Source organism: Giraffa tippelskirchi, chromosome 1 (genome assembly GCF_054371585.1).
Source record: "Giraffa tippelskirchi isolate mGirTip1 chromosome 1, T2T-mGirTip1v1.2.pri, whole genome shotgun sequence".
Taxonomy (NCBI): domain Eukaryota; kingdom Metazoa; phylum Chordata; class Mammalia; order Artiodactyla; family Giraffidae; genus Giraffa; species Giraffa tippelskirchi.
The window spans coordinates 53,184,496-53,200,373 of NC_137275.1; the positions used below are offsets into that span (position 1 = coordinate 53,184,496).

General features: G+C 41.8%; 1 protein-coding gene across 8 annotated transcripts in view; it reads right to left on the reverse strand.

Annotated features, from left to right (window-relative positions):
* Window positions 1-378: 378 nt before the first annotated feature.
* Window positions 379-15,878, reverse strand: part of RHOH (ras homolog family member H) — a 49,191-nt gene continuing 33,691 nt past the window's right edge. For 3 of the 8 annotated variants that reach the window (XM_081592096.1, XM_081592055.1, XM_081592108.1), the window contains exons 2-4: window positions 11,344-11,468; window positions 2,810-2,936; window positions 379-2,509 (exon numbers count right to left, since the gene is read on the reverse strand). In XM_081592096.1, the coding sequence (XP_081448222.1) occupies window positions 1,718-2,293 (576 nt within the window). In that variant the 5' untranslated portion in view covers window positions 2,294-2,509; window positions 2,810-2,936; window positions 11,344-11,468 and the 3' untranslated portion in view covers window positions 379-1,717. The remainder of the gene's footprint in view (window positions 2,510-2,809; window positions 2,937-11,343; window positions 11,469-15,878) is intronic. The other 5 variants (XM_081592063.1, XM_081592050.1, XM_081592085.1 and 2 more) reach the window with 2 other exon arrangements.

A 15,878-nucleotide genomic window follows, 5' to 3' on the forward strand; every position in this document is an offset into this window, starting at 1 on the left:
AGGACAAGCTGTGGGACTGGAGAGCTGGAGCTGTCAGGTACAGGCAGATGTGTCTGCCCCAGGGAACTGAGGGAACCTCAGACTCAAAGACTCAGACCCCGGGTCCAGTTGTCTTACTGGAGGTGGATGAGAGAGGAGGAAAAAGAGAGAAAGCAGTGTAAAGATGAGCACACTTTTGATTTTGACACTGATTAGTGCTATAAAGAATTGACCACATAAGGAAACTAGAAAATTGGTTTGGTTACGTCAGTGTAAGTCTAATCATGGTCATTTATGCCAGCTGCTTACCATTGGTGTATAATGGTGTGTTGCACCTTAACATTGGTGTGTAATGGTGTGTTGCACCATAACAATGATGGACTTTAATAAACGTGGTTCTGAGTAGTTCTAGGTTTTATTTGATTAAGTAAATGAAACATGTGGGTTCCAGGCTTCACAATTTCTTAAGTTACATAGTCCTCTGTTTTCAGCTTTAATAGATGGTTAATACCATTGCTTTTCAGCTGTCAGATAGAATGGTGGGGGGATGTTCCTATTGATTCAGTATTTCCCCTGATAACTTTTTATTACAATTGCTATACAGTTTTCCTGTTACCTGTCCTTGGAATTTGTGATTTTCTTTCCACTCAGATGTTTCATACTCATGAAACAGTAAAAGCTATAAATTCCCTTTTTTTCCTTTAAACACATATCATTCATGTAGACACTGCCCCAATTATTCTGATTAGACCCTAAAATTAATGAATTATGTTGCCATGCTAGCTCAGTTTAGAGCTCAAACAACAAATCTGCTAAATCACCATTATGAAGAACTTTGAACCTGCTCTTTCATAAGACCTACAATAAGCTAGGAAGCAGGCAAAGTGCAGCAGTCTCTGAAATGAAAGTAAGACTTCCTGACATCTGTTCCAAGTTCTGCTGCTCTCACTTATAGCAGTCTGATTCTCTACCTGATAAGTTTTCCTTCAATCTGTTTCAGTGAATGACAGAATACTTAGTGCATAATTGAAATTCTTTGGGTGAAAGTCAATACCATAAGAAATAGTTTTTTTCAATAATTACAGAGACATAAAATGATAGTCATTTAAAAATCATTAGGCAGTATTTTAGTAATCTTACGTCATTTAACTGTATTTTATATATACAACTCTGAATAACAAATGAGTGGAAAATTAATTGCAAGGATCAGTTTACAGTGATTTTAAAATTGATTACCTAATAAAATCTAACAGGCAAGTGTGATTTCAACAAAAGTACTACTTCAGGTGAAAATGCTAACACTATGAACATATGTCAGAGCCCTGTAAGGTCATTTCAGTCACACATCAGTTTGTGAGTAGGGAGGAAAAGACTTTTCAAGTGTGAAAACTAATTATATACAAATGCTGTTCATTTGTTATTATTTAAATAAACTGTGTCTTTAAATATGGTATTCTTTGGAAAACTCACTTCATTGTCCAAAATTGTGGAGACCACTTTGGTTTTTGAATCAAAGATGAAATAGTCATTACAGTGTCCCAAGGAATCTTCTGATTGTACTGGGCAAAGAGTTCATTCGTAGAGTACATATTATAAAAACACCAGTGGTCAAGTCCCATCAACAACTGTATCCCGTAGTAAAAGCCCAGAAAGAGCATCAGTCCTTTGCTGGCTTGCCTGCTCTCTCTGTCCCAGCTGGTCTTTGTGGTAAGTGAGTGTGGGATGAAGTCTCTGGGGTTTAGAGGATCTTGCACTCGTTGATGGAGAAGAACCTCCTTCTGTTGCGTCTCCTGGCTTGGTTGACGGCAGTTCGGACCGCACATTCAAATACCTGCTGGACGCCCCGGTTGCTAAGGGCCGAGCACTCCAGGTAGCCTTTGGCTCTCACATCCTGGGCCAGTCTCTTTCCTTCGATGGCATTGACACAGGAGGCCCGATGGGGCCCCACCTCCCGCTGGTCCGTCTGGGTGGCCACCACCAGCACGGGGGTGCAGGGCAGGTTGCTCCTGACTTCACCGATCCACTTGTTCTTCAGGTTCAGGAAGGAGTTGTGGTTGGCCACGGAGTAGCACATCAGCACCACGTCTGCCTGCTGGTAGGACAGAGGTCGGATGCTCCTGAAGGCGTCGTTGCCAGCCGTGTCCCAGAGGCCCAGGCTGATCTGGATCCCATCCATGAAGACGTCTACACCTGTATTTTCATATACTGTAGGCTTATAGGCCTCAGGGAAGGTTTCCGAGGTGAAACGTACCAGCAGAGACGTTTTCCCCACAGCAGAATCTCCCACCAACACACACTTGATGGAACTCAGCATCTTCGTGGCCCAGATTCCTAGTTGCAAGTTCAGAATCCTGAGGAAGAGAGCCCTCAGTGGGCCACTGAGACAAACGCCATTTGACACGGGGAAGGACAGCCAGACGGCTTTGTGCTCTCAGGACCTCTGACGGCCGCTTGCAGGATGTTACTTCTTCTGGTCCACCCAAGGGAGACACACAGACTACTTTGAAAGTATCCAAAGGCTGGTATTCAACTGGAACAAGGAAGAGAAGTGGAGAAATTAAGTCTTTTTTCCCCTTTTTTGATGATGGGGATCTTCCTCATTGGCAAACAGATTAATGAGGGGTCCCATCTCTGTGGAGCCGCCCGACCCTGCTTGTCTAAGCCACTCTTACCCTGGCAGCGAAAGCTTGCATCTGTTATACCCCAGCATTGGCACCCACGACTCCACCCAGTCAAGAAGCAGAAGCTGATTTGATCTCTAAAATCAGCCCAGCGATAAAAACACAAGCAGCTGCTCTGGTGGCAACATGAAAAAGACCTCAGTAGCAACCTGGTGTGAATGAGACGTGTTCAAACAGCTCTCTCTCTCTCTGGCCTTCTGCTCCAAGAAGTGGGGACCGCAGCTGACAGAGGTCTCTGCCGCCTCAGTTTCTAATGGATCCCAGCCACTTTGGAAACTGCAAAAGAGAGCAATGTGATGAGCCTCAGCTACTGTGAGCACTTCCTTTCATTTATTGATTCATCAGCCAGTGTTTGGTTTATGAGGGAATTTGTACTGAGGTCAGAGAGAAGAAATCACCAAAACTTTAAAAATTTGCTGTGGTTTTTCCCTTGAGGTGTTTCCAAAAACTGGCTACAAATGTAATGGAAAGGGCACTGTCCTTGGCATTTTCTGCATCTCAAGTCAGATTCCATTACCTATGCAACAACATGGCTTTCTTAATCTGTAGCCCCAGTTTAGTCATCTGCAAGATTGTGATAAATTTAGGAACCACTTCTCAGAGATCTTGTAGGGATAAAATTGTTTCTCTCTTTTCTGGACAGCTACCTATATATCAGGAACTCTGCTAGGCTTCTGGTTAAACAAAATACCTTGCTTAAAAGCATCTGCACCCCGTGCCTGTCACTTAAACAAGGCCGCATAAATATGACAGCATCTAAATTTCATGAAAGGGGTAAATAAATTCTCATTCACTGCAGGTGAAAGAGCTCCAGACGATGAGATCAGCCTGGAGACGGTATCCTGTCTGCTGAAGGACATCATCACAAGGCCAGCCTAGCTTCAGACAAGGGAAAGGTCTTTTGGACCAAACTTCAAAGTAAAGGTTATTAATACAATCTGGGCTTATAACCTCCTCCACTGGAAATATTCCTGACAGGTCACATGTAAAGTAATGTAAAACAGATCTATAGGATATGTCTGCTTCAAAATATAATTTTTAAAAATCACTCCTCTAAATTCAGACATTCCCCTCCAAGACATTTTTATCCTTGTCCACTTACAGTCTCTGTTTAATAAGACATAATAACCTTTACAATTTTCCCTGGTAGCTCAACTGGTAAAGAATCTGCCAGCAATGAAGGAGACCCCAGTTTGATTCCTGGGTCGGAAAGATCCCCTGAAGAAGGTATAGGCTACCCACTCTAGTATTCTTGGGCTTCCCTGGTGGCTCAGACGGTAAAGAATCCACCTGCAACGTGAGAGATCTGGGTTCAATCCCTGAGTTGGGAAGATGCCCTGGAGGAGGGCATGGCAATCCACTCCAGCATTTTTGCCTGGAGAATTCCCGTGGACAGAGGAGACTGGGGGGAATACAGTCCATGGGGTTGCAAAGAGTCAGACATGACTGAGCAACTGAGCACAGCACAGCAGCCTTTACAAACGAGTTGATCACATAAATAATTCACATGATTTTCACCTATTCATTTTTACCACACATAAGCTGGGTAACCTTGGCCAAGTTACTTAACCTCTCTGAGCCTTGGTTTCTTCATAAAGATGAAAATAAGAAAGGCAACTTCTTGATGGAATTATTGTAACAATTCAGTATATGGAGAGTCTGGCTTAGCACAGAACATGGCACATGGAATCTATGGGCAGGCACCATAATTTTCAACTTCTACTACTGTTTATTTAAAATGCCAAATATTGAATGCCCAAGTTTAGGGGATGGGATGTCAGATATTCACCCAGACTTTGAAGACTCCACATCGGGTCATTCTCATACACCATGGCCCTGGACACCTCTTTGTCACCAGACCTTTGAGTAAGGTCCCCTTAGGAGCTCCTTGGGTCTCAGACTTTAGCTCCTTAAACCTATGGATGATTTAAATGAAGCAATTGTGACCTTCTTATTACTGAGTCCAGTGTCAAGACTTAAGACATGTTTCAAGTTTGATGTCGACCCCAATGTAGTAGGACCAGGACCAAGAAAAATATGCATGTGTCAGGTTTTTGGTTATTAAATAATTTCTAAGAGATTGAATAAAGTCAAATTTCCTGAGTATATATCTACAAAAGGAAGTTGCTGAAGCAAAATTGTTAAGAACGCAGGCTCTAAAATAAGGTAGATATGGAATTGAATCTGAACTGACCAACTGATTACCTGTGCCGTGAACTTAGAAGAGTTTCTTAACCTCCCTAAGCCTCAATTTCCTTCTTTGTAAAATGTGATGTGATAATACCTATTAATACTGAGTTGCTTAAATATATAAAATCCTTAGCATACTACATCATGTAAACATACTGCAAGTACATAGTCACCACATAGAAAATACAATGCTACTGCTAAGTCACTTCAGTCGTGTCTGACTCTGTGCAACCCCAGAGACGGCAGCCCACCAAGCTCCCCCATCCCTGGGATTCTCCAGGCAAGAACACTGGAGTGGGTTGCCATTTCCTTCTCCAATGCATGAAAGTGAAAAGTGAAAGTGAAGTCGCTCAGTCGTGTCCAACTCTGAGCGATCCCACGGACTGCAGCCTACCAGGCTCCTCCGTCCATGGGATTCTCCAGGCAAGAGTACTGGAGTGGGGTGCCATTAAACAGTCCTTATTACTAAAATTATTGTTAAACAGTAATTACTAAATATAATAACCAGTTCAGTTCAGTTGCTCAGTCATGTCCAACTCCGCAACCCCATGGACTGCAGCACGTCAGGCTTCCCTGTTCATCACCAACTCCTGGAGCTTGCTCAAACTCATATCCATCAAGTCAGTGATGCCATCCCATCATCTCATCAAATATAATAATAAGCAATTTTATATCATCAGTGGGGAATTCAAAGCAGCACTAAAAAGGTTTCTGTGGCAAAGGGCGCTCTAAGAGTCTTATATCCAGCTGTGACTACAATACATATATATTCTACAAAATATATATTCTTCTTGTAGCATATTGGAAAAGACCCTGATGCTGGGAAAGAATGAAAGCAGGAGGAGAAGGGGACAACAGAGGATGAAATGGTTGGATGGTATCACCAACTCAATGGACATGAGTTTGAACAAGCTCCAGGAGTTGGTGATGGACAGGGAAGCCTTGTATGCTGCAGTACATGGACTTGCAAAGAGTTAAACATGACTGAGCGACTGAACTGAACTGAGCATAAAAATAAAATACGATACGAACAAAGAAATTTGTGCCTCAGCTTTGCCACTCAGAGAGCTCCAAAGACTGAGACTGGAGAAAAAAGCTCTGTTCTGTCAAGTGACCTTTATTCCCAGGCAGTTCTGGCACTAAGAGGCACATCAAATCAGCTCTCAGGGCCTCAGTTTCCCAAATCATAAAATTATTGGACAAGATTAGCTCTCTGCAGGTCTATGGAAACTGAGGTCAGAGGAGAAAGCTTTATAGCCTGCAGCACATATACAATTGCCTAACTCTCCACGTTATTCCAGAGCAGGACTGTAGCAGCAAAGACAGATGACAAAACTTGATGACATATGTAGCCTTTGGCAGATGGCTAAATATGGATCTAGGAGAGGAGTAGGGGGAGGAATTATGGTCTAAACTGGAGCAACACCCTATACAGACATGATAGATCACCTTCAGATGATGCCCACAATGTGCCCACAACAGAGCCACTACAGGTCACTACATAATGTGTGGAAGTTTGATTGGCTTAATTTCAGTGGAATTTCACCTGAAGAGAAAGATTCTCCCCCAAAGGAGCTCTAGGTGAAAAAGAGAAGCAGGTTTTCAATGATATTTCACTAGTGGCTAATTGGCAGGGGTGCTCCAGTTATATGTCAATCAATATGGAGGAGTTACCAAAAGTGACTTCAGATAGCATTGTGAGTGACCCTTCTAGGACTTAAGTCAGATTGGAATCAATGAACCTTCAAGTCCAGAGCCTCTTGGGTCTCAATAACCTCCCTCTCTCCTCTTTCCACCGTTTCACAGAAAAGATGCCCTCCCCAGATCCCCATGGTTCACACACAGAGGTAGGAAAAGGGCAGGGGGGCTTTATCTTGCAAAGGCAACAGCATCTATCATAGCAAAGGCACAGAGACTGACAAAAGGGAGGGCTTGGAGATGAAGCGTCCTGGTCCATTCCATCTTCTGGAGGGCTGTCTAGTAGGAAATTCTCATTTCACTTTAGCCTCAGTTCTCATCCCAACTACCTACTCTCCACTATCATTCTTTCTTCAGACACATTCTCCGATACTCTGTTTTCCAGGGAAGACTCACTCCTCCAATTTCTACCTCTTCTTGAAAAATCTTTGATCACCTGGTCAGCTGCTAGATCAGATATCCCCTCTGTGTTGCCATAATACGCTCTGAGCCTCCATGATCACACTGCTCAGATGGTTGGTCCTCCTGCACTACTCCCTCACCTGAAAAACTGGAATGGGAGCTTTCTCACAGGGAGTTCGTAAGGACCAGATGGAAAGGATAACAACACAGCAATAATCTATGCTTGTACTTTTATAAGACTTTGTACATCCAAGAATACCTCTTGATTGTCTGATGAGAAGATTCCTTCATAATGATAGAGCATAAAAAATAATAATCTAAAAAAGAAAAACAATAATAGACAATATAAACTATTGCTTAGAAAAACAAAATAAAACTAAGATGAAATTATGACTCGTTAACTAATAATTGTTACTGCACATTTTAGGTTATCTGGGCTTTGACTGAGGTGGCTTACTTCAAAATGCTGATGTGCTCAATCGCTCAGTCGTGTCCAAATCTTTGTGACCCAGTAGCCTTTTCACACTTTTGTAGTAATATCTAACTTCTTTTTTTCTCTTGCACTCAGTATCTGGTTGGAGAAGGCAATGGCACCCCACTCCAGTACTCTTGCCTGGAGAATCCCTTGGACAGAGGAGCCTGGTAGGCTACAGTCCATGGGGTCGCTAAGAGTCGGACACGACTGAGCGACTTCACTTTCACTTTTCCCTTGCATGCACTGGAGAAGGAAATGGCAACCCACTCCAGTATTCTTGCCTGGAGAATCCCAGGGACGGCGGAACCTGGTGGGCTGCCGTCTATGGGGTCGCACAGAGTCAGACACGACTGAAGCGACTTAGCAGCAGCAGCAGCCTCCCAGGCTCCTCTGTCCATGGGAGTTCTCCAGGCAGAAATACTGGAGTGGGTTGCCATGCCCTCCTCCAGGGGATCTTCCCAACCCAGGTCTCCCACAATGAAGATGGATTCTTTACCATCTGAGCCACCAGGGAAGCCAAAATACTGATAAAAACTCTTTTATTATTTTTTTTAAAGATGAACCCATGGATGGCCTGTCAATTACAGAGAATACATCTGAATGTCATCCTTCTTAAAAGTGTTTTGGGCAAAGGACCTGCTCTGGCAGCAGCCAATTCATTCATTAAGGAAATTGCTTCTGCTGTGAATCTAGCACGTAGCTGATTAGGAAATCATCATGCTTCTCAGTAACGCATCTCCTGCCAGTGCCTTCTCTCCATGTCCCCCTACAGCCTGGCAGGGAGAGCACAGCAAGAGCAGGCCCTGCTGGGGATGGATGAATGAATCCAAGTATGGGGGGTGGGGGTGGGGGCTCGTGCTTCATTTCATTTTGCTTTCTTCTGGGAAAAGAGGATGAATTCAAAAATCTTAAGTAACTTCATAGAGGAAAAGTAGAGTCACTTCTAAATTTTCTCAGTCCAAATTCTCACTCAGTTTTCATTCACTGGTAAATATATTTTATATATCTTCTAAACATTTTTTTCAACATAAAAATTTTTCTATTTTCAACAGTCTACATACTTGCCAGGTTTTAACTAAATAGTTTTCCATCGTTTCAACAGTTCATAACTGCATAGCCATTTCCCACTATTAGCAGTCTTTGAATTAGTTTCAGTATTTCACAGTCATTAACAAGTGTTATTTTATATATTAAATATATATGCATTTATGGAAGTAATTTTTATGTGGAACAATTTTCTTGGGGAATATATTCATAAATGTGGCATTAATGGATCAATGAGTTCATTTTGTGACTTTTATTTACATCATTAAACATCTTCTAGGGGCTGTATATAGTATTCATTAGCTGTTTTATCCTTTTTTCTTTTTTTGTAGAAAGACAGTTGTCTGGGACTTCTTGTGGCAGGCACTGTATCGGTCCTAATAGCATAGTAGTGCACAAGCTGGCTGCCGTCTTCATGGAGATCTACATTTCAGAACTGCAGAGAATTCAGGGGGTTGAGAATCCTGCCTACAGTCACTCTTCAAGGCAATGTCAGAGACAAAGTTAGACCTAAATAGAGGATGACCCCAAAGCTGCAGCAGCTCCACGTGTCACCCACACCCCACAATTCCCATTGCCCAACCCAAGGCATCTCTAGTAAAACCAAGTTTCCTAAGCAAGTCGAGACACTTTTTCTGGCCATCCTTCCAGTCAGGTCCCTACTCCAGTTGTACTCCTACAGATGAGGAGCTCTTGATATTTACAAGAAGTACGTTGTGTCTTGATCCGGAAGCTAGTTCCACAAGTGTGTTAAGCTTGTGAAAATTTTTCAAGCTGCGGACCTACAGTACGTTTACTTTTATGTACAAAGATTAAACTTCAGTAAAAAAAAGTATTTTTTAAAAAATAAGGTTTACTGCTGACTTCCCTGGTGGTCCAGTGGTTAAGAATCTACCTTGCAGTAGATTCAAGAGATAGGTTGAATCCCTGACCTGGAAAGATCCTACATGCCTCAAGACAAGTAAGCCAGTGTGCCACAATTACTGAAACTGTATGCTGTAACTGCTGAAGACTGGGCGCTTAGAGCCTGTGCTCTGCAGCAGGAGAAGCCACCACAATGAGAAGGCCATGCACCGCCACTAGAGAGGAGTCCCTGCTCACCACAACTCAAGAAAGCCCACACACAGCAATAAAAACCAAGCACAGCCAAAAATAAATAAATGAATATTTTTTAAAATAAATAAATAAAAATAACATTACTCCTTCACAAGAGATTATCTTCTGAAGGAGTATTTTATCATAAATTTTTCATCTTGCAAGATGTTCATTTCACTAGATCTCAACTGTCATCGTCGTAGTAGTAGTTAGTTGCTCAGTTGTGTCTGACTCTTTGTGACCCCATAGACTGTAGCTCGCCAGACTCCTCTCTCCATGGGATTCTCCAGGCAAGAATACTGGAGTGGGTTGCCATTCCCTTCTCCAGAGATCTTCCTAACACCAGGGATCAAACCCGGGTCTGCTGCATTGCAGGCAGATTCTTTACCATTTGAGCTACAGGGAAGTCCTTTTGAGTTACGGGGAAGTCCTAATTCTCAGCTGTACTTCAGTAATTCCCCTTAGTGCATTTCTAATTGTCACAAATAATGATTAAATTCCTCCTCCAAATCACAAAAGGAAATCACTTTTAAATCAGTTTATTTTTATACACAGATCATCTGTATTCCAAATGGATTTTATTCTGAAACTTTGCTTGCAAGATGGTTTGTGGCTTTTATTGTGTGTTCTCCAGAATGTATTTAAGCAGTATTTACATCCCCAAACTTAAAGCCTATGTAATCCCATTACAGTTTAATTAAAATAGATTGCCACCAATCCCCGAGCCCTCTTCAAACCCAGAGCCCTGTCCCTCTGACCCCATACCAAGCAGGGACCACGGCACCCTTCCCCTCTTCTGTCCCACCCTCCCTCCCCTGATTGGTCCATGCCACTCATAGGAACACAATAATTGGATTCTCACCACAGGTCTAGAGTTTTCAATTTGGTCCAAGTTTAGAGTCAAAAACAAGGCAAGCCAGCCAGGCAACTGTCCAGAGCACCCTTAAAGACACTAGAATCTCATCTCAAAACTTACATGATGGAAAGTGTAGTTACTGCAACCTCTCTTAAAGCAGTTGGAAGGAATTTTATGAAAAACTGCTTGGAGTTGAGGGTGGAACCCCTACAAGACATGCTCAAGGAAAGGTCCCCTGGTCTCTGACTTGCTTTCTACTGCTGCTGTTTAGTCTCTAAGTTTGTCTGACTCTGTGACTCCGTGGACTGTAGCACACCAGACTCTTCTGTCCATGGGATTTCCCAGGCAGAGCACTGGAATGGGTTGCCATTTCCTTCTCCAGGGAATCTTCCCAACCCAGGGATCAAAGCCGCATCTCCTGCTTGGCAGGCAAGTCTTTACCACTGAGCCACCTGAGAAGCCCAAAGGCTTTCTAAGGGATGCAATTTTCATTTACTGAAGGACTAATGTTTTTCTCAGTTGGGCGTGCACATATGGGGCCCAAGCTGAACTGTTCAAGCAACAAAAAAAGGAAAGAGGCAAGTACAACTATGTCTAACTATTCTAGAAAGTAACAATGCTGTAAAGCAAAGTTGTCAAAGTACGGCTAAACTGCGGGTCAAACTCACCATCTGTTTTTGTATGGCCCACAAGTTAAGAATGGTTTTTACATTTTTTAATGGTTAAAAAATACCAAAAGAACAATATTTCATGACATGTGCATATCATATGAAGTTCAAAGTTCCATGTCCATAAATAACATTTTATTGGAACATAGCCATGCTCTTTCATTTACAAATTTTCTATGCCTTCTTTCTTGCTACAATTCAATGTTGCAATGGAAACTTTATGGCCCACAAATCCTAAAATATTTAATATCTGACCTTTTACAGAAAAAGTTTGACAACCTTGAGAATCCCAGGGACGGCGGAGCCTGGTGGGCTGCAGTCTATGGGGTCACACAGAGTCGGACACGACTGAAGCAACTTAGCAGCAGCAGCAGCAGTAGCTAAATAAAAAGAGGCAATTCAGAGTAAGAAGGAGAGCACAGACTCCTGAATTCAGGCAAGCTTGTGTTTGACCCCAACATCTGCTGCTTCCTGTGTGATCTTGGGTGAATTATTTAACTTCTCTAAGCTTTAGTTCCTTTGTAAATAGAGGCCGTATAGCACAGTGATTAAGACGATGGACTTGAACCATTCGGCCTTCAAAGTTGCTAAGCCTTAGCTTCTCTAACTGTAAATACGCAATACTGACAGTATCTGTCATACAAGGTTGCTGTATGGGATTAAATGGATTAGGAACGTAAAGCACATAGAAGGGTACCTGGCACAGAGTGCAATAGAAATATTTACTGTTATTATTATTTATCCTGAATGATTGTTGTAAGATTATTAGAGATAGAGCTAGCAGGCAGGCCCAAAGTAAGATGATTGTGAGGCCCAAGAGGGGGTCTGGGAGGGAGCCATTGGCAAACAGGAAAGGCTGGAGGAGAGACTGGTTTGTGAGACATGGGGAAAGTGAGGCATTTCAGATTGGGGTGCCAGAGAGATTCCAGGAAAGCCGAGGGGGCTGTGGACACATCACAAGGAATGAGAACGTGTGGGCAGGGAAGAAGGACGGCAGCAAGGAGAGTTCTTATTCTTCCACAAACTTTGGCACAAAATATTTAGTTACACACATATTCTCATCTATATTGTTTATAATGGGGGAAAAATTATTCAAAAATAGGTGGCTTGGGACTTCCCTGGCAGTCCAGGGGTTAAGAATCTACCTTGCAGTGCAGGGGACGTGGGTTCAATCCCTGGTCAGCAAACTAAGATGCTATATGCCGTGAGCAACTAAGCCCGCACACAGCAACTAGTGAAGCCTACACGCCACAACTAGAGAGTTTGTGTGCTGCAACAAAGACCCCAAATGTCACAACTAAGACCTGATACAGCCAAATAAATAAATGTGCTTTTTAAAAAAATAGAACAGGTGGTTCTTGGATAAACTAATTAGTTTATTCCTACAATCCATATCCTTTAAAATAGCAGAGTATAAGTGCATTAAGTGACACAGGAAAAGGGTCCCTAAGCTGAATGACATAAAGTTAGTGTTAGTCACTCAGTCCGGTTCTATATGACCCCATGGACTGTAGCCTGCCAGGCTCCTCTGTCCATGGAATTCTCTAGGCAAGGATACTGGAGTGGGTAGCCATTCCTTTCTCCAGGGGAGCTTCCTGACACAGAGATCAAAATTTTGTCTCCTGTGTCTCCTGTATTGACAGGTGGGTTCTTTACCACTAGCACCACCTGGGAAGCCCCCACCCCCATAGAAGCAGCTTTCAAAATATGAACAGTATGACTTCAAAATATGCACAGTTGTGAAAAACTGTATGAAAAGAAGTATATACCAACATGTTAAGATGAAATGTCTATATTCCTGGAATTATACCTGATTCTCATTTTCTTCTCCTTGCTTCTGTGCATTTTAAAATAAAATTAAAATAAAATATGAGTATGTGTAAAGTTTTGAAGTGCTTTGTATGTGTTCCTTTGTTTTTTAGGTTTGGCTTGAAAGGGCAGAAAAGACTGATCTGAGGTACCTTGAGGCAAGAGAATGTTTATGAGCTCCCATTAGTGTCTGAAGACAAAAATTCTCTATATCTGAACAGCCGAATTTGTTTAATATTCCTAGAAGCACTATTTCTGGCTTCTGGTTCTTTTTTCAAGGCCTATCCTGAAAAGAAGACAAGCTAAGCTGCATGTACTATGCCTATTCTCAAAAATGTCCTAAGCCACCCATCTCTCCTTTTTCTCCTTATGAAAGAATTTTTAAAATTATATATGTGCATGTGTGCTCAGTCACTCAGTCATGTCTGTCTCTTTGTGACCCCATGGAAGGTAACCCATGGAAGCCCATGGGATTCTCCAGGCAAGAATACTGGAGTGGGTTTGCCATGCCCTCCTCCAGGGGATCTTCCTGACCCAGGGATCAAACCCAAGTCTCTTATATCTTCCACTTTGGCAGGCAGGTTCTTTACCACTAAGCACGACCTGGGAAGCCCCTTATATATATGTGTGTGTTAGTTGCTCAGTCGTGTTATATGCGTGTGTGTGCACGTATGTTAGTTGCTCAGTCGTGTCTGACTCTTTGCGACCCCACGGACTATAGCCTGCCAGTCTCCTCTATCCATGGAATTCTCCAGCCAAGAATACTGGAGTAGGGTACCATTCCCTTCTCCAGGGGAACTTCTTGATCCAGGGATCAAACTCGGGTCTCCTGCGTTGCAGGCAGATTCTTTACTGTCTGAATCACCAGGGAATCCCATGTATGTGTATATTTGGTAGCACCATGTGGCTTGTGGGATGTTAGGATTATAGGTCCCCAACCAGGAATTGAACATGAGCCCTCAGCAAGTTCTGAGAGCTCAAAGTCCTAACCACTGGACCACCAGGGAAATTCCATCCTTCCTGTATTTTTTAAATATTTAAAGATGTTTGAATATGGCCTGGGTGTTTGATGACATTAAGGAACTATTGCTAATTTTGTTAGGTGATAATCACATTGTGGTCGTATACATTTTTAAAGTCCTTATCTGACAGGCGAAATGACTATGATGTCTGGGATTTATTTTAGATTATCTCGGAAAAGGGGGGAAAAAAGTAAGTATTTCATGATGCATGAAATAAGACTGGGACAATATTGAGAACTGTTCAGGTTGAATGATGGTATGTGGGGGTAGTTTTAGTCTATTCTCACTATCTTTAGATACGTTCAAAATTTTTCATGATGAAAGTTTTAAAGGGTAGTATCTTTTGTTTTCTATAGCATTTTGTCCAAGCTGTGGTTTCATTCTCATCTTTAGCTTTAGAGAGAATACAGAAAAGCACCACTAAAAATAAAAGTATACTTTGTGCCACAATGACTTATTCAAGTATTTGAAGGAAAATTGATGCATCAAATAACAGATGACATAAACGTAGACAGTGCAGAGGCTTAAAACCTGCCTCCTGTTGGAAGGGAGACAGAGGAGGAAAAGCCATGCCCAGGTGAGGATCCCCAGCCAAGTCATAAAAAGAGAGCCTTCAACTTCAAGTACAAGATCTACCTGCATCTCAGTAAGTCATCATCACCTGTCTCTGGGAAGTAAAGGCCACGTCTAGACCATACTCTAGCCAAAGGATACTCTTGAAGTTACTTTGAGGTTACCTGAACTTCATAACTGGTATAGCTATGTTCACTAAGTTCCCTTGGCCCTCCTTGCTCCCTTTCTGCAGAATTAGCTCTTTGCAAAAGTGCAAACAGTAATACTGAAAATAACTTTAAAAAAGAAAAAAAGAAACAAACTCAAGAGTGAAAATGGACTACCCACATAAAACCAGATGACAAATCAAAGTAACTCTGAATATGAGGCAGACCCTCCCCGCTGAGGTCTTTTTTGTCTGAAAAGATGAAGGGGCAGTGAGGAGCTTCTACTTTTAGATTTTATGTTTTCTCCTTAGACTTAAAGTAGTTCTGATCTTTACTTACTTGGAAAATATGAAATCTACGTGATATCTAAGTAGACTCCACCAAGCCCAAGATACCTCCCAGCTCTAAAGCACCATCTGTAACAAAGAAAACCATCACATCCCTGGGTTCCCCCATCCCCCACACCAGCACTACCATCACCACCACCATCTCCACCACCACCATCCTTCAACACATATATTCAAACCATTAGTGGTAACAACATTTCCTCCCTTATTTGCTGATTCAATCAGACTGAAGATGTCCTCCTCACTCTGACTTACTTTTCCCCTCATTTTCTCTGGATCATTTCTGCATACTTTTTTTCCCCTGATTATAACAGTAGTTCATCCACATTATGGCACATCTGAAAAGTACTGAACCATCTAAATGACCTAAAGGAGAAAAGCAACTACCACCTAAAACCAAAAGCTTCAAGAAATTAGTGTGCCTTTTCCTGTTTCGTTTTTTCAGTGTGTCATTTTTTTTCAAAACTAATATATACTTTATATTTAGCTGGGCATTTTGCTTTTTATTTAACATTTACATCATTAGCATTATGGTAGTAAGATTCTTCAAACATATTTTAATGACTGTCATACTTTATTATACAAATGTAGCATTATTTATTTAAGCAATTGATTATTATTTAAATTGTTTCTAACTTTTACTGTAGTAACACTGAGCGAACATTTAAAAAATAAATTTGTAGAAATATATAATTATTTCTTTAGTATAAATAGATATGAGCACAATTACTAGAATAAGAAAGATGAAAAACTTGGATCAATTTGTATATGCTGTATATGAATATGTTCATTTTATCACACAACCATCATTGGGTGTAATAGTTGCCAGTATGATCTGTTTTCATTTGCATTTTATTTATGACTAGTGAAAATTAAAATTCATCTTTTATTGA